At 36.8% G+C, this 20,337-nt stretch overlaps 1 protein-coding gene across 5 annotated transcripts in view; it reads right to left on the bottom strand.

Moving 5' to 3' along the window:
* CARMIL1 (capping protein regulator and myosin 1 linker 1) overlaps positions 1–20,337 on the bottom strand; it is a 382,099-nt gene that overhangs the window by 209,093 nt on the left and 152,669 nt on the right. For all 5 annotated transcript variants that reach the window (XM_020986870.2, XM_020986868.2, XM_020986867.2 and 2 more), the window contains one exon: positions 653–703. In XM_020986870.2, the coding sequence (XP_020842529.1) occupies positions 653–703 (51 nt within the window). The remainder of the gene's footprint in view (positions 1–652; positions 704–20,337) is intronic.

A 20,337-nucleotide genomic window follows, 5' to 3' on the forward strand; every position in this document is an offset into this window, starting at 1 on the left:
AGTGATTGCCTGTGGTCAGATAGTGGTTAAGCATCAAAAGCATGATTTGAACTCACTTCTCTCTTGACTTTAAGGCCAGCAGATACAATGAATCTTTGTGTCAAAATTCAAGAATATTTTATTTTAGGTTGATTCTAAATGATACATGGTATTAGAACTTGAGGAACGGCATTCTCCGGGGAAAAAAAGTTTAATTTTTTTTAAGGAATGTAACTGATCTATGATATTTTATAGGAGGCCTGGACATTTTTAAGAAAACAAATCACAAATATATCATTGATACACCTATATGTTCCCCTTCCAGGCAAGAACTGGGCATGAGAAATTAAAGTCATGTGCTAGTTAGGAGAGTACAGAGAGAAAAAAGGTCAGGATAGAAAGTAAATAGCAGAGGAATAAAACAGACACCAACTGCCAAATCCTAAAACTTTGACTCAAAAATGCCTCTCTATTTTCACTGGGGCTTCTTCTGGGTGGAAAAAAAGTGAGCAAGGAGGGTGAAATAACCTGGAAAGCCTAGTCTATTTCCAACCGTGTTCAGTGTTCTTTCTGAAGAAAAGGACAAACGATCACTTAAGACATTTCTAGCTCTAAATTAAAACCAATTGACTAACACCTGAGAGGTAAATATTAAGGAAAAAATACTACTTACTTTGGTGGGAATTCGAGCTGTCACAAGAAAGGCCCGACATGATGTGAGCACCTATAAATTAAAAGAAGACAAGTTTGAGGAACAACAGAGAACACTTTTGTGACCATCACCAAAAGTCTATAGTACTAAGGAATATCTGATTCAATGAAATCTGAATTTACACCCGCTGTGTACTTATCCATTGTCCTTTGGGTGACCCATAATGTTTATTCTTCATAAAGTAAACTGATAATCCTTAAATTAAGCATCGCCCGACATTGACTAACAGTAAAAGTCACCCTTAACAAATTTATGATCAATCTGGCATTTAGATGGAAACTCATTCCTCACCCTAACCTTTAACATTCCTTTTTCTGGGTGCCCAAATTCCCAGATTTACACCTAGTTCCTTAAGCAGGCTAGATACACTATGCAGAACCGATGATAAAAGGACATAGCCACTATATGAATATGCCTGTGACATATTCAGCTGGACTACAGCCTATGGAGTCCATACAGAGAGACTATGGGAGAGGCAACAAACAATATTAAGTGTCTACTATATCCAGGCACTATACTAAGACCTTTATAAATATCATCTCATTTGAACCTCACAGCAACCCTGTGAGTGAAACTGAGGCAGAAAGAGGTTAAGTGATTTGCCCAAGGTCACAGAGATAGTGTCTGGGGTAACATTTGAACTCAGGTCTTCCTGACTCCAAATCCAATTTTCTAACCATCGTGCCATTTAGCTGTCTCTCAGCATATATAAAAAGTAACTAGGATAATGAGGAGCTTCAAGACCATGCCATACAATGGTCTGTTAAAGGACCAAGGGATGTTGTAAATGGGAAGATTAGAGGTATATTGATAGCTATCTTCCATTATTTGAAGGAAAAATGGGATCCAACTTGTTCTGCTAGTTGCCAGAGGACAAAACCTAAAATAATGAGAAGTTATGAGGGTAAAATTTACTCTGAAACTTTTCATGACTGACTCAGTCCTCGCCCTTTCCTTAAATTGCCTGGTATTTAACTTACTGGGGGCATGTTACTTTCCTTGACCACCCTCTCTCCAGTAACATACATTACTGGAGGGAAGAATTTTGTTTTGTTATTGTATTGCCAACACATAGCACACAGAGTTTAATAAATGTCTGTGGAGAATGTCCAAACACTATACAAATGTAATGGAATTTTACTGCACCATGGCAACTGAGGCAGAGTGAACTGAGCAGGAGAATGATTTATACAAGAACATTAAAAAGAATAACAACTTCCAAAAACTTAAGATTTCTAATTAGTGCAGTGATCAACTACTCTTCCATAGGACTGATGATGAAGCACGCTACAGATCTGACAGAGAGGGAATGTCGAATGAAACACAGATTTTAGTATATAATCAATATGGAGATTTGTTTTGTGTAACTATGCATATTTCTTATACAGGATTTTTTCCCTCAATGGGAAGAAGTATAAGGAGGGAACAAGCATTTATTAAGCACTTTGTATGTGTCAGGCACTGTGCTAAGTGCTTTACAAATATTCTCACTTGTTCTCAGAGCAACCTGGATGGGAGGTTGAGTGAATTATTCTGGATTACACAGTTATTAAGTATCTGAGGATGGATTTGAACTCAGATCTTGAATCCAGGCTCAGGACACTATTCACTATACCACTTAGCTGCTAGAAGGGTAGGAAGGCAAATGGAAATGAGGATAGAGTCGGGGGGTGGGGTGGAGAATAAGGATCATTTGTGTATCCTTTTTTTTTCTGCAGAGTCAAGAACAGGAAGTCTAAAAAAGAAGCACAGACAAGCAGGATAGCTCTGAAAGCTACAGGCTGAAGTTAATGTACTTAAAACAAAAATACTCAATATACAATAGAGATGTGAAGATTCACGTACAATCTCCTTTTTTCTCCTCTCTTGTATTTATGAAAATGTCTCTTTTATTTGGTTAATTTAATTATTAATTTCAGAATAAAAATTAAGTTTGAAACATCATTTGATTCAACTCAACTTTCAAAAACTTTCTAATGATTAGAGATGACCAAAAGTAGAACGAGCCAACTCAGGAGATGAGGAGGTCCTCTCTCAGTGTAATTCTTCATGGCAAGGGTAGATGAGCACCCACTGGGGATGCTGCAGAAGGAATCCCTATACTGATTGAATGAGATGGCCCCTGAGCTACTTTTCACCTTTGAGATGAAGGGGAAGAGAGCAATCAAACACGCTTGAACCCATTTTAAGCCAAGAGAAGACATAGACTATAAGCTCCTTAAAGACAAGGACCATCTTTTTGTACTCCCTGTGCTTAGCACAGTGTCTGGCATATAGTAGGTACTTTAAAAAATGTTGACTGACTGATTGACAAGCAATAGCCTGACAAGACAGATGAAAAGAACACTGGAATGAGAATCAAGAAAGAAATTACAAAAATGGCTCTCCCTTGAACTCTTAGGCTTCAATTTATCAAGCATCATATGAGGCCTGAGGGAATTAAAGACCTAATCTCCCACTGGATCACTCCCACTAAAACATTCTACAGTGTTCTTCTGTGAATATCTCATTGTCATTCCAATGTCATGATAGAATGATGAGAAAGATCCAAAGAGCTCCAAAAGAGAGGTTTCAAAAATATGTGTAGGAGTCAAGGCATATGTAATATATAATATGCAAATACATAAAGTTAATGAGCTTGGATAATACTTTGTAACCATTTTCTTATTTTCTGTGTCCTTGGAACCCACCTCGAACAGTCTTATACAACATAGTTGCTTCACAAAAACATGCTAAACAGAAGTAATTTTTCCTCCAGAGACCTATATACGTTTTAGCTAAAAGCAATACTGTAGAAAATTCTATGTAATTATTGTTGGAAATTACTAAAGACAAGGTGTAGATGATACAGAAGCTGACACAGTAGCAAAAAGATTGACCACATCACTTTTCTTCTCAAAAATCTTCAGTAACTTGACAGTGAATGAAATAATGAATGAATGAGCATTTGTCAAGGACTCACTCTGTGCCAAATACAAGGCTAGGCTCTGGAGATACAAACAGAGAAAGTTTGACAGTCCCTATTCTCAAGAAACCCTACTCTAATTGGAGGAGAAAGACAACACATAAAATAAAGTTCAGCTACAGGAATGATGGAAAAGCTTGGAAGTTCTTATAGGTAGAGTAGAAGCGCAGAAGGCTCATGTGTCTTATGTCATATCAACAGGTGAGATGACATTACTAGAGGTCTACAGAGCACAGATGGTAAGGCCTAATGGTCCTCCACCTCACCAGAAAGAAAGGAGTCAGCAATTCCCATTTCTCCAAACCATGTAATAGACTGTTTCTCAATCTCATTCTCTATTCTCCCCACTCCAAGCATTCACAAAAGTTAACCACCAGGATCTGTCTGAAATGCACACCCACCTCTGATTGTTGAGATTTTATTCTTCCTTTAAACCTGTATCATTTCCTTTACTAAGGCTTTCCTGATCCTTAAAGATGAAAGAAATCAATCCCCTGTTCAAATTTTCTCACAGCAATCTGTCTAAATCTCTTCTATGCCCTCATTACTTTATTCCAGGTATCATGACAATTTTGTTCACACCTGGCATCCCAGAAGACTAATGTTCTTGAGGATAAGGGTTCTACTGACTCCTATGTTCACACCCCCAGTACTGAGTATACTACTTCAAATTCAAGCAATATTTATTAAATAGTTGTTGAGTTACTAGAGAAAGAGATCAAAGGGCAAAGAGAAAAGGCATAGTCCCACCCAAAACATTATGTTTTCAAATTATAAACACATGGAATTTGTATATAATTATAGAAGACTTACAATCATTTTGTCTACCTGAAACTCAGCAAGGATTCTACCCTGCAAAATGCTTGACCTATAGATATTATTTAAAACATAGAAAAGACTCTCCTGTTTATAGATTTGCAAATTTCTGCTATCATGTATTCAAGAAATTCTTGAATGCCAGACCATAGCTCTTCTCAGCTGACACTTTTTGAGGACATGCACTAATATCTCCCTCCCTCTTCTTATGCCTTTCCTTCCCTCCTTGTCTTATACTCCCCCACTCCACCTCCCAGGAGTACAATGCCTTGAACACTGTAGACATTTACCAAAAGTCCATTGTAGTGTACTGTACTCAGGCCCTTTGGAGTAACTGAAACAAACATTTGTGGAGTTTTGTTGTTATTTTGTATTGTGTAAAAGTAAAAAGGGTAGCTATGTGTCACCTCATGCCACCTAATTATAATGATTCCATGTACAAGGAGCCACCAAATTACAAATTCTCAAACTTAGAAACATCTATTCACTTCATCTTGGAACTCATTCTTCCTTAAAATTGTTGCAGAAACTCTCCTTTGCCTTCCCTTCCAGCATTACCCTCCACAAGTACATGCTAAAAGCCTGAAAAAACAGCTTCCTTTCTCTTTTCCTCTTCCTGACATCGCCTGGGGTGCTGCTCAAATCTAGTATAACTAGTATAACAACCAGGGAGTAGGGCCAACAACACACAGACACTCTGAATGACACCACTGAAAGCCCTAGATTTCTACCACACCTTGAGGAGCTGGACCACTGCTGCCCACCAAAGATCTGGACCTTTCCCCACTCATCCTCAGGAAAATCATTCTAGCTTGCAACACCACCCCTCCATTCCTCCCCAGTTCTACTTCAACTGTTATAGGCCCTGTAGCTATTGAGGAGGGGAATTAGGAAAAGCCGCCTTCTATTAACTAGTGTCCCAAGTTGTTAGGTTTTCCCATAGAAACAATGGAGATACAGGTTGGATTTATGACTTAATTAATAGATGTGGAATCACTTAACCTCTCTCAGCTTAAGGTTCCTATCTGCAAAATAAGGATAATAACACCTACTTCATGGGGGTTGTTGTGAGGATCAAATAAGATGCATATACGTCAAATGCTTTTCAAATCTTAAGCCCTGTATTAATGATATTATTAAAACAATACAAAGAACTCCCAGAAAAAAGAAACTCCTACCATTGCAACTTTTAGCCATCCAGAGCTTCCTAGAGCTGTTGTTGCTATTGTTAAGTCGTTTTCAGTCCTGTCCAACTCTTTGTGACCCTATTTGGGGTTTTCTTGACAGAGATACTGGAGTGGTTTGCAATTTCCTTCTCCAGCTCATTTTATAGATGAGGAAACTGAGGCAAACAGGGTTGAGCATTGAGAAGTAAATGAACTTTCCCAGAGTCGCACAGTCAGTATTTGATATATGTATAACATGAACCCAGGCCTCTCTATGTCTGAGGCCAACTCTATACCCACTGTATCATGATGCCTTAGCATAAAAATGATATTGTTATAAATAGCAGTAATGTTATCCTGTGGCATGAATGCTAGAACTCAACTCCGTTAAGGGTCAAATAGGTTTTGGTGGACTTTCCAAGGAACACAACCTCTATTTCTGACATTGTGTTCTGAGTTCCTAACAACTAGTTTGCTCTAAATTCCTTGTAACTTGCCCCCGCCCCAAATCATTTTAGTAATGGACTATGCTGGAGGTGAGGTGGATCTGCAGAGCCCATGAAAAGGTCCATTTCTTAAAAATCATTCTTCCTTCCCCAAACATTCACCATTCTGTAATTCATTTGCATTCAAAAGATCTTTTTTTTAATATAATAAGTGGATCAATGGTCAATAACTGATCAAATCCTGGAACTGGAAAAATTTAGAAGTAAGGTTCTTATCAGTATTGGGGGAAAGTCCATAATTTTGAAGTATAGGTATGGCCCTCATCCTTTATCCCACCCAGATAGTGATCAAAGAAATTAGACATTTAGAAAGGATTCACAAAAGGAATGTATCCACTGTCAGACCATGTATTCTAACTTTGGGTTTGGGAAAACTGCATTAAGTGTGAGGCTGTGTTTGAGGATGAGCAAAACTAGATGAGGCATGAAATCTGGGGCAACCAAAAGGTAGCATATGGGTGTTCTTGGCACCTTGGGTATGCCTAAGAGAAGGCAGGAGGAAAAAAAAAGGTTTAAAAAGAGCAGTAGGACAATGCTCAAAGAGAAGTTTGGTCTACTTTGCAATTTTGCCTCCTACTGTGGTTGTTGAAGGTGCTAGTTTCTGAGAGACCAGTCTACAGGGACTACAAACCTAAACTTTTCAATTAGAAAAAGAGATCAAGTCCAAGCTAATGAAGTTCCTTCTGGATCAGTTCAACCCAAAGTCTTTTCTGCTCCTCAGCTGTCACTCTTAGTTTCTCTTACCTCTAATCTCTCATTATTAAATATTCCAGATTTTTCTACTCAAGGTTCTCCTGCATTATCAAACCCTTATTGTTATTATCACTGTTATTTTATTTTTTCCTAATTACATGGAAAAACCATTTTTAACCTTCGTGTTTTAAAATTTTGAGTTCTAAATTCCCTCCTTTCCTCCCCTCCTCCATCCTTGAGAAGGCATGCAATTTGATCTAGATTATACATGTGGATTCAGACAAAACATATTTCCATATTAGCCATGTTGCAAAAGGAAACAGACCAATTTCTTATTTCTAAGAAAAAAATCCAAATGCTCATACCATCTTTATAGATATGAAAATGCAACAGTGGAATCACGGAATTTTAGTCAAAGCATAAATAAATTATGATAGCCTTGTTAGATATATTCTCAGGACTCTGTCTCTATACACCTGCATATGAATTTCACATTACCACTCAGTAACAAGGGGTAGAAATCAGACAGAAAGCTCTCTCCTCCTGCCTTTATTTCCTTGTTAACCAAAGCACTTGGGCCTCTTTTTAGTCTTTGCCCCTATTTAGAAACTGACACCTAAATCACTCCAGATGCTTGCTGTTGCCATCTTTTTTTCTTCTTCTCTTCTCCCTCCCTATCTCTTATACCTCATCTCCCGAAACAGCCTAATATAGTAAAAGATGGTTAGATTCAGAATTAAAAACCAAAACAAAACCTTCAGCAATATTACTTACCACCCACGTGACCAATTCACTTCTTTTCTCTATGCCCCAGTTTTCCCATCTCTAAAACAAGCGTGTTGGTTTAAATGGCTTTTAAGGTCTCTTCCTACTCTAAGTCATTGGATCTTTCATGGTCAGGTTCTCTCTGATCACAATCAAATAATCTGAAAAACTAGTTGTATTAATGTTCTAATGGAAGAAGGCTATGGGAGTTCCTTTAAACTCTCCCTCCTTTTCCTAGGCTATATATCTTCTTCTAGAATCTTATAATTATCTTTTGGCCTTTTAATTGTGTTAGCTTCTGTACTCTGCTGGCATTGTTTGTCCTTTGTTTTTGAAGAAGACCAAAATAACATCATTTGGTGACGTCTTGTGACTCCCGAATAAGTTAGATTTAAGCGAAGCAGAGTTGTACAAAGTCATCAGCCTCACTCTCCTTGAGCCATCAAAGTCCAACGGCAAGACAAAAGTCAGGAGGACGGGAGACGGCCAAAGGTTAAGTGAATGACCTTGGCATCTTCAAGGCCTGACCAAGCTCTAAGCACGCCACAGCACCTCCCCATTCTACTCATTGGGATACTTAGTGCCTATGTGAAAGTGGGCAATTCACTTAACCATTCTTAGGTTTAGTTCCCTCAACTGTAAAATGAGAATAATAATAGCATGAGGAACAGCAAGATCAAGATCACCAAATCAAGGGAGTAAGGTAAGAAAAGTAAGAAGACAGGAAAGCTAAGAAGGTACCAGGTTATGAAGCTAAACAGATGATTTTATATTAGGTTTTGAAGATAAAACAGGGCCACTGGAGTTCACTGAATGGAGCGGGGGAAAAGGACAACAGAGTCTGACCTCTTTTTTGCTGCTGTTGAGTCGTTTATGAAAATACAAGTGTACGAGTCAGCACCAGTGAAGTGCTTTGCAAACCTTAAGTGTGATATGCACAACAACATAGCAGCGATGACTTGGTTTGGGAGGGAGATTTCTGGATTTGGAACCAGAGGCCCTGAGTTTGAGTGCTGTGATTTTTTTGATACTTACTACATATGTTCATTGGCAAATTGCTTAACTTTGGGCCCCAGTTCTTCATCTAAAAAATAACAAAGTTGGGCCAGATGATCCTATGACATTCCTTCCAGGCCTAGGTCATATGGTTCATAATTGTGACCTAAAAGTACTACATAAGCGTGAGCTATTATTATTTTAATTATAGAAAATATAAAGAGATTCTATAATAATAGTTCACATGCATGTAACACTTAAGGTTTGCAAAATACTTTACATATTTTTTCATTTGATCCTTAAACTGTGAGGTAGGTATTATTATTATCTCCATTTTAAAGCTGAAAACACTATGGTTCAGAGAACTTATGTGACTTGTCCAGCATCTCACAAACAGTAATTATGTGACCAATGATTCACACCCAGGTCCTCCTAACTCCATGTCTAACACTCTATCCACTATGTCACAATCCCTATCTATATCATGTAGCTCTTTCATATAAATCTAGCTTTTTGAAAAAGTGACTTGTCCAAAATGGTTCTTCACTCTTCAATGTTCCCAGATTCTAGGAACTCCGGGATTTTTCAAATGAACAAACTATGGCCTAGAGGTAGAATGATTCAAGTCTTAGAGGGAGTTAGATTAGAGAGAAAATAAAGCAGAGGGAACTCAGTAAGATACATTATGGCAATTATGTAAATGAAGAAAATATTAAATGGAAACAACTCAAGTAAAATAAAATAAATAATTTTGTACCAGTTACCCACACTCCTTTAATCAACTGGCAAATCATAAAACAATAAAGCTACATATCTTTTGTATTATTTTGTATTTACTAGCTATTGAAAGTCATAGCCTCATGTCTCAGTTTCTTCATCTATAAAATGGGGACAATACCTGGAGTGCTTACCTTATAGCGTTATAAAGAAACAACTTGACATGCCTTAAGAAAGTAAAAAATAATTAAGTCACTATTATTATTGCTAATAAATTAAACTAATTAAACAAAATCTTAACAAGAATAATAATGATATTAGATCCAAGGTTAGACCAAAGGCTTGTGAGCCAAAGCGTGTTGTACTGAAAAAGAAAATCTGATTTGGAGTTTGAATCTTGATTTCTTAAGGTTATTTTCTACCTCTCACTTTCTGGACCTCCACTACCTCATTTGGAAAAATGGGAGTTCCAACTAAATAGTTTCTTAGGTTCATCTGAACTGTAATGCCAATCATCCCATGGTTTCAAAACCCCTACTCTGCTGCCCTTTTCGGGGGGACTTAAACGAAATTGCCTCCCTTTTGAATGACAAAAGACACAAAGCGTTAGACTCTAAAAAGCCTTAAATTCTTTCAATTTATAGGAAAAATGTCATAATCTCTGCTCAATTTTCCTTCAAAAGAAAACAAATTCATTAGAATTCAAGATCATTCAGGCTTGCTTATTTTTTGGTTTGTTTTTTAAAATTGGGCAGAAGTACCATCTAGACCATAGGCTATTGACATGGGGCCCAGGAACTCAGTTTTTTTTAACATATATTTTTATGATTCAATTCAATATTATTGTATTATTATATGTATTTCACTAATTTAAAAATATGATTGAAAAGGAATTCATAGATCTCGCCAGACTGCCAAAGGCGTTGATGACTCAAAAAATGTTAAGAACCTCCAATTTCGATTAAAAGAAACTTAAGTGGAACTTCTTGATTGTGAGAAAGTGGGATGCTGGAGTACTAAGGGCATCATCAACTGAGAGGATGCAGATTAACACTAAGAACAGAAATTTTTTTTTAAAAGATAACCAGCTTTTTCCTATTGTATGTCATTTATGCTTTTCACAGCAGCAGAATGAGACTTTAAATTCTTCAATATAATAATAACAACTAGCACTTATATAGTGCTTTATGTGATTTCATTTGGTCCTCAAATAAATCCTAGGAGATAGATGCTATTATTATACCCATTTTACAGATGAGGAAACTAAGACAGATGCTGAGAGACTTGCCCAGAATCACACAATTAGTGAGAGTCTGAGGCCAGATTTGAACTTAGAGTCTTATTGTTGTTCAGTCACTTCAGGCCCACTCTTTGTGACCCCATTTGGGGTTTTCTCGGCAAAGATACTAGTGTTTTACCATTTCCTTCTTCAGTTCATTTTACAACTGAGGAAACTTAGGCAATGAGGGTCAAGTGACTTGCCCAGGGTCACACAGCTAATAAGTGTCTAAAGCTCCACTTGAACTCAGGTCTTCATCTTTCTGACTCCAGGACCTGTATACCATCCACTACACCACCTAGCTACCCCAGAGTCTTATAGGCTGAACTCAGATCTTCCAGTCTCCAAGTCCAGTCTTGAATCCACAATACCCCTAGCTGTCTTACCTGCAATACACGTAGAACAACTTCTTAAAGAAAGAAAAGGCACGTTTCTAACATTATTATACAATAAACACATCAGTAATTAAGCGATTAAGCGGTCTGCCACGTAAGCCTAGTTAACGAGACTCAACAACTAATCTCAACACATGTACTCCATATATACCTGCAATGCAATAGCAATGAACAATTAGCAGGCCGGCCATCCTTTTCTTTCCCAGGCTCCTTTGAGTGCACAATGCCACTTGCAAACAAAATTTCCTCTTTTCTATCTACTTTCCACCAATCCTCTGTTTCCTCAAGGGAAAAAAAAAATGAGTGAGTGGGCAAGATAATCTGCATAGCCACTTATTCTCAGATCTTATGATGGGAACTGCAAATGAGTACGTTTCTAGAGAGTGTTGACAGGGGAAAGGAAAAAAACCCACACTAGTTTAAATTCAGTTAGTTTAAATTAAAATACAGTGTTTGTGATGTGAATAACATTTTGCCAATTTTTTGATGAACTGACCATTTGAAGAGATTTAATTCTTCCAATTCATTAGGTTACAGAACTACAGGCCGTCAAATAACTCCTTTCTACAGAGAAGGGCATAATATTATGTTTCAGTCTTAACTGTGAATTTCCTTTTTAAAAAAGTAAAATGTTAAAAAAAAAAAGTAAAATGTTTTTAAGAAATAGTACATAATGTCCCTTGAATGTTGGAGACTAGTCAAAATCATTTGTCTGGTTAGAGACACAACAGAAAAGGAATTCAAGTCCAGTGTCTGGGGAAGTAATATCAAGCCTGACTGAATCTAAGCCAATGATACCTTTCACTGGCCAGCAACTATATTAGGGGATCAGAAACAGCCCATTGATAGAGATATTTATTGCAAGGTTAAATTCTCATAGGTTCTTGGGAGTGAAAGCTTCTTAAACTGAAAATGCCCTTGCCTAAATTCCCCTGCCCATACTGGGCAGAGGGACACACCAAATCAAAAGTGAAACCTCAAACTTTCAACTTCAAAGCAAAATTCTGAACTTTACCAGACTCTGCAGTCATTCCTTAGACTGGGCCAAGAAATGGCGCAACATCCGTGATGGGAATCCCAATGAATTCAAGTCTCCCAGTTTTCCTGTTTGGCTCTAGCCTTCAGCATTTGGAATTGTCCCTGAGATTTTGCAATACTCACTTAGAGAACAGTATTGCCTATTTCAGGGAGAGATGTTAGATAGCAGAACTTTTGACTAGATTGGTTCAAAATGTCTTTTTTGCATTTACATCATCCTCAAGGCCCAGGGTATTAGGCTGTCTCCATCATAAACAGAAGCCTGGAACAGGATTTAGGGAGTTTATGTTTACAGATTTAGATCTTTTATTCTAAAAAAAAAAGTCTGTAGATAAGGAAAAGCCCACCAAGATTCTGAGAGACTTTGTAGGCAGAGATTTAGGAAGATATTGTTCAGTATATTTTATGCTGGAGAGTATGTTACTTAGCCTTGAAGTAAGTAACACAGAAAATGCATATTTGTAGACAAATGACCTTAACTGAAAAAAAAAAGGATAACTAACTTTCTTCTGACCTCTCTCTTGGTTAAGAGTTCTGTTACCCACAACTATGTTAGCATGCAAACCACATTTTTAACTTCTGTAATGAATTGCTTTTCTTTAATTGAAATGCATGGGACAAACTGGTTGCTGTTGAGCCTTCTTAGTCCCATAGCAACTTCAAACATAAAAATTCACTTACAAACAGTTACAAAAGTCCTCTCCATGGCTAAGATTCACAGTATGTGAGAGAAAATCTACTTGTGAAGATTTTGCCCCAATATACAGTGTCCCTTTAAAGAATTCCAGCTCTAACACCTATGAACCTAAAAAAAAAAAAGCAGAAGGCAATGATGGAGCCCTCACCCCTAATACTTTTATCCAAAAGGGAAGACTTCTGATTCACTTACAGTGCTAATTTTACTACCTACACAGTCAATTTCATCATTCATGTTCACTGATCCCTACTAAAGGTTTTACATATGACCTATCTGTAGGTGAAGACCCACTCATACTTCCTCAAACAGATTAAGAATATTCACAGGGATCTATAATTTTGCCAACATGGGGAACACAGAATGGGAAATGTCTTCCACAAAGCCTTCTATGACTTAGTAATTGAGTCCTGAAAGTGGCCACAAAAAAGTTACATGACTTCCCCCTGTGTCACATAGCTAAAGCACATTACGGAGCTCCTTGTGAACAGGATTTTTTTTTTTGCCTTTCTTTTGTTCCCAACACTTAGCACAGTGTCTGACACACAACAGATGCTTAATAAATGCTTGCTGATTTAACTGGACAAATATTTTTAAAGAACATACTATGTATCAGGCCCTAAGCTAGATGCCAGGGATGAAAAGAGGAAAGATGTTAGCACCTATACTTAAGAATCTTACAATTACACGAACACAGATAGCCAGGATTTAAGAAAGCAAGCACTAAAGGTTTAGTACATGTCAAGCAAAGAAAACATGAGTTTTGGAAGACAGGAATTACATCCCCATCAGGGAAGGCATAAGGGAGACCTGGCCTTTAAAGGAAGAGAAGCTATTGAGTGAATCTGTTTCCAGGTGTGAAGGATGCAATGGACATTTAAAGGTAAAAGTGACAGGATGGACAATGAAAGAGAACAGGATAAGATACACAACTAATTATCCTGCTTAGTCACAGCAGTTCTCCAAGTGTGACCCAAGGGTCCACTTGATCAATACTGTTTTCAGTAATCTTAATCTTAAGACTAAGATGTTATTTGTCTTTTAAAATAACGCTCTCTTGAGAAGACATCCCCAGCCCACCCCTCTGTGGATGAGGGAGGTCCACAGGTATTATACATTACACGTTTTCAGACCTTTTTTTAATTTAAAAAAAATTGCACTTTTAATTTATGGAATGAAGCATTTTCATAACATAGTACAACAAAAAAAGACAAGTGTACACAAAACTGCAAATCTACTATGCACATCTTGCTATTCCTTTCAAATATACAACAAAATTGTCATGTAAATTTTTTTCTTTTTTTCCTTCCCCCCCCATGGCTACCATTAGAAACAAATACGGATATATATGTTAATATATATATATATATATATATATATATACATATACACATATATGTGTGTGTGTGTGTGTGTGTGTGTGTGTGTGTGTGTGTGTATGTATGTATGTAAAATTATTCTATACACACTTCTATTTAACATTTTTTCTTCTGGCTACAGATAGCATCTTTCTTCATATGTCCTTTATAATTAATTTGAGTACTTATAATAGACAAAATAACTTACTCAATTAGGAGAATGGGGAGGGGAGAGAAAACAGGGAAAGGAATTTCATACTTCTCAATGTATCAATTAATTGCGCTGATTTATTTCCCCCTTTTAAATATTATTTGTTATATAAGATGGCTCTGACTCTCTGGGAAGGGGGAAAGGAAGGATATTGGGAATAACTATGATGATGTTAGAAAGAGAAAACATTGATAAAATAAATTTTTTAAAAATAACCCTCCCTTTTCTAAGTATCATCTCAGTGTGAGGCTGGATTTTCTTCATAAAGTTCAACCAAAATAACATATCATAAATGAATGTAGAAACAAACAAGAATCCAGCTGTCTTCTACTAAGCCAAACCATTAAAGGGATTGTAACAATATGTAAAACAATTTCACTCTACTCACTAATATGCTTTTTGGGAGGGGGATTTTTTTCATAAGTTCCTAAGTTTTTTCTTAAATGTTTTCACAAGTTTTTCTCTCATAAAAATATGTATGTTAACAGATAATAGGTTTATTATTGTTTTTAAATGAACAAATATTTTAAATGTTATCAGTTTCCATTTTGAATACAGATATAAATATTGATAGGTAGAAAACCCACATTTCAATTAAAAATAAAACATTTAAAATAGTTTTTAAAAACATAACAAAAATTTAAAACTCTGAGGCTTTCATAATTTTTCAGAGAGCAAAGAGATCCTGAGACCAAAAAAATTTGGAACATAGTGCTTGAAGGTGGCCAGTCAAACTTTGTATCAAAAACATGTAGGCTTAGGTTCTTAAAATCTAGCCAATAAATCACTAATGTTCAGATTCCTTAAGAGTCTGGCCAATATGGTAGATGTTCTAATAAACCTTGTATTTGGCTGGGAAAAAAAAAAACCTTAAACTCAACAAATACCTTTATCTGCTTAGGTGATTCCCACTCCAAAAAGGCCCTGAAACCACCCTAGGTCCTTTCTCTTTTTCCTTCTGGGAGATAAGCCTTCCCCTTACTTGCAGCTCTAAATCAAGTGGCTGGCACCATCTACCCTCTCCTTCCAGCTACTCTTTGTATGCTCTCTATTCCCATTAGAGTTACTTGAGGAGCTTTCCAAATTTAAGCTTCTTGAGAGGAGGGCCACTTGCTTGCTTACATTTGTATTCCCAAAGCTTAGCAGAGTGCCTGGCACAGTGCTTAAAAGTATTGTCTCTCTCCATTATATTTTAACTATCCTAATAACCAGCTCAATATACATCACCAATTTAGGTGCAGCCCTCCACATATGCTCTGAGAACAAAGGGAGGGATATAGAAGGTACTATCATCAACTTGTAAGGAAAGTTAAATATTAAGTGACCTTTATAACATTAGCTAGAAAGTTATGAGAGAACACATCTCAAGGTTCTCTGTCTCAAAAGGTTCTATTTATCTGTGCTTCCATAATTAGCTGCATCTTATCAAAGACAAATGAGGATATCAACAGATACTACAATAAATACTACAAAGAGGTTAGTATAGCATTTGTTAAACGAATTTTGGGTACAAGTCTTCCCCCAAATTCTCTTTGGAATCATATCACAATATTGCTTATATTGAGAAGTGACTAATTGGATGAGGAACCACAGTGTGACAGACAGAAAGCTAGGCTGTAAGTCAAAAAGACTTAATTTCAAGTCCACCTTCAACCCACAGTGGCTGTGAGACACTCTGAGCAAGTCACTTATTGTCACAATGGTCTAGGCAACTCTAAGACTTAGAGATTAGCTACAGATATAAATGGGTAGAAATTTGGAATTAGACAAAAAAAGTTATCAACATGTGCCCTTTCACCCAATTATATCATTGCCAGCCTACGCTCAAAAGACATCAAAGAAAGAGGAAAAAATTATTTATGTATTTATATTTATATTAACTTTTTGTGGTGGCAAAAAAAGGAAACTACAGATATCCATCGATTTAGGAATGTCTTAATAAGTTGTAGTGCATGAATGTGATGGATGGAGTATTATAACGCTGAAAAAAATAAATTATTTAAAAAAGACATGGAAAGGCTTCTGTGAAGTAATACATAATGAAGCAAAATAAGAAGAATAAGTTATACTGTAACATTAAAATTATAACAATGAACAATTTGGGGAATTTTTATACACTGATGAAGAATGAAATTTATAGAACCAAGGAAACAACTTAATACAATAACACTGTTATAAGGTCCCTGATGTATTACTTTAACTTAACCATTTTACTCTGTCATAAGAGACTTCTCACAGAGTGAGAGTAATCTGTAAACGTGGGAAAGGGAGGAGGAGAGGAACAGGGAGAAAGAAAGGGGGGTGGGAAGGGAGGGAGGCAAAGAGGGAAAGAGGAAGGGGAAGAGAGAGGCAGAGAGACAAAGAGTTCCCTAAAACAATTACATCACAACTACAGCACTTCTCCCACCTCCAAAAACATCTTTACTATAGATGAGCTAATATGGAGAGATCTACACATATGCAGTAGACCAGGGGTCAGAAAACTGGTTCTATTCAAACTTTGTTCCTAATTAGTTATGTAACCAAAGGCAAGTCACAACATTTGGGAGCCTCAAAAAGTAAGAAATGAACAAAATGAAATAATGAACCAGTCACACTATATCTTTTTTGGCACAGAAGTAACTACAGGTCTATTTTAAGTCCATTTCTTTGCCCTGTCTTTTGCTTTACCCTTCAAAGTCCCTTGTCCTTCTAACCTATAGATGATTGTAAGAGTTGGTTTATTTATTTATTTATTTTTGCTTCATTAAGATTCCAGCAGTAACTGAACAAGAAAACAGAATTCATTTGAAGTTTGGTTTGCTGTTCAGCAGTATAATGACATGGAGAACTTTGTACTCAAACATAGATTTCTTTCTCTTCACGTGGTTATTTCTACCATTATGCAGAAATGGAATGTTTATACACAGCTTGTCAGACACAATTACTATATTGTTTCAGTTTCAAGATATTTCCCAATTACTTCTAGGTGTGTGACACTACAAAAGCATGTAACAAACAGTCACAAAATATTTTAATATTTTTCAATAGATTACTATGTGACTACTTCTGCACAAAATATTTTTTCACTTTCATTATTAATTCTTTCTTAAAAAGCAATCACTGGGAGGCAGCTGAGTGGTGCACTGGATAGAGAGCCAGCCCTGGAGTCACAAGGACATGAGTTCAAATCCAGACTCAGACACTTGATACTTACTAGCTGTGTGACTCTGGGCAAGTCACTTAACCCCAACTGCCTCATCAAAAAAAAAAAGAAAAAGAAAAAGAAAAAAAGAAGGCAACAACCAATCACTGTGAATTTTGAATATAAAATTTTGATTATCTTTTGTTTTCCACCATCATCTAAGTTTTTATTCTCAAATCCCTAACTACTGAGTTAGGCTTGGGAGGCTAAAGACTTGGATATGAACTTGAGCTCCAGGTTTTCTATCTGTGTGGTCTTAAGTCAGTCCCTTTACCTCAATTTATTCATTTGTAAAATAAGAGGGTTGAAAGCAACGATCTTTTAAGATCCATCGCATTTCTAAATCTATAATCATTCTATCATTCTAGTGTTGCCTTTACAGCTTAAGGTTCATGTTATATAGAATTGTGAAATCTGCCATGTTGGTTTTATTCACAATGGGATCTTTTCAATGACAAGTTTTTCTTTTTTTCTTTTAGTTTAGGGTTTTTTTTAAGGTAAAAGTGAATATACGTCATTCCTAAATACAATGCTTTAGTAACCAATGGGTGTGAAATAACAGCAACTTTAAAATGAAAGCATAATAGGGGCAGCTAGGTGGCACAGTGGATAGAACACTGGCCCTGAAGTCAGGAGGACCTAAGTTCAAATCTGGCCTCAGACCAAACACTTGATACTTACTAGCTGTGTTACCCTAGGCAAGTCACTTAACCCCACTGCCTAGCCAAATATTTAAAAAAATTAAAAATGAAAGCATAATAGTTGTTAGATCTAGTATAGATAAGGAGAACCAAACTGTTTGGCCCAATTGAGATGACCCTTTGGAACAACTGTATAGCTCAGCTAGCTGACGTCCCACAAACTTAACCAGATTTTTCCAGTAATGGGGTCAAATGCCCCACTCTGTTCATTGTATTTCAAATAAGCCAAAAGTTAATAAGGGCCACATTTAATATTAAGGGTAGGAGAGAGTTCATGTAATCCATTTTCTAGAAAAGAATCATTGAATATCAGACATGATTTACTTCTAACTTCATGTTTTACAAATGAGGAATCTGAAACCCAGAGAGGTCAACCAACTGGTCCAAAAGGAGAACATAGTTGATAAAAGGGCCTTGCTCTCCAGAATCTCAGGCTAGTGCTCAAGAGCTCAATACTGCAGCAGCAGGGCTGTTCTCTGTCCATTTGACTGGAATTACTCCAGTATATAGGATGTTCCTTTATGGCCGTATCAACTTCTCTCTCTCTCTACTTTTTACGTCATTCCTCCTCTTTTTTTTTCTCACCACATTAACATAAGGATCAAATTTAAAAAAATTGATTCTTCTCTTATCGTATTTCCTTTAACACCAACAGAACTCAGGTTATATTAAAATATCTTTCCACTGTCTAAAGGTGTGATTTGAATGTGGGATATGTGTTTTAATTTGGATTTAACAGTTACAGAAATATTCAAATTACCAGAGGAAAAGAGAGACAATTTACATGACTTACAAAGGTAAGAAATAAGGAAGCAGAGCAGAGAGCAGAGGGTGAAAACTTGGGGATTCAGAAGAAAAGAAGAATGTGCTTTTGGAGTAGGGATTGTGATAAAGGGCACTCATATTGATGATAATGATGATGATAGCTGGAATTTATATAGTACTTTAAGGCTTGCAAAGTGCTTTGCTCTTCAATGAAAAAACATTTATTAAGCACCTACTAAGTGGCAGGCCCAGTGCTAAGCCCCCAGCAATATAAAAAAGAGACAAAATATAATCCCTGCCCCCAAGAAGCTTACAATCTAATGGAGACAACAACCAAATAAATATATACAAAGCAAATCATTTACAGAATAAATAAGAAAAAATTAAAAGAGAGAAAGCACTGTAATTAATTGGGGCTAGGGAAGGCTTCCTATAGAAAGTGAGATTTTAATTAGGACATAAAGGAAGCCAGGGACATCAGTAGTCAGTGCAGAGGATAGAGAGCATTTCAAGCATGGGAGACAACCAGAGAAAATGTCTGGAGACAAAATATGGAGTGTCTTGTTTGTAGGACAGCCAGAAGGGCAGCACCACTGGATCAAAGAAGAGATGCATTGTTGGTGGAGTTGTGAAATGATCCAACCATGTCGGAGAGCAATTTGAAACTATGCCCAAAGGGTTATAAAATTGTGCATACCCTTTGACCCTGAAATACCACTTCTAGATCTACATCCCAAAGAGACCATAAAAATGGAAAAAGGACCCACATGTACAAAAAGTATTTATAACAGCTCTTTCTGTGGTGGCAAAGAATTGGAAATTGAGAAGATGTCCATCAATTGGGGAGTGGTTGAACAAGTTGTGGTATATGAATGTAATGGAATACAATTGTGCTATAAGAAATGACGAGCACGCAGACTCCAAAAAAAACTTGGAGGGGCCGCTAGGTGGTGCAGTGGATAAGCTCCGGCCTTGGAATCAAGAGGATCTGAGTTCAAATCCTGCTTCAGACATATGACACTAGCTGTGTGACCTTGAGCAAGTCACTTAACCTCGATTGCCTCACCTAAACAGCAAAAAAACCAAAAACAAAAACAAAACACCTTGGAAAGACTTACATGAACTGATGGTTGAATGGTGACATGAACAGAAAACATTGTACACAGTTCACAGCCACATTATGGGAAGACTTTGATAGACTTGGCTCTTCACTGCAATGCAATCTAAGACAACTCCGAAAGATTCATGATGGAAATTGCTATCCACACCCAGAGTAAAACATATGGAGTCTGAATGGAGATGGAAGCATACTGTTTTCTCTCCTTTTCACTTGTTTGGTTTTACTGCTTCATTCTCCTGGTTCCTCCCATTAGTTCTAATTGTTCTTTAAATTATGG

Source organism: Phascolarctos cinereus, unplaced genomic scaffold (assembly GCF_003287225.1).
Source record: "Phascolarctos cinereus isolate Bilbo 61053 unplaced genomic scaffold, phaCin_HiC Scaffold_4;HRSCAF=312, whole genome shotgun sequence".
In the NCBI taxonomy this organism is placed as follows: Eukaryota; Metazoa; Chordata; class Mammalia; order Diprotodontia; family Phascolarctidae; genus Phascolarctos; species Phascolarctos cinereus.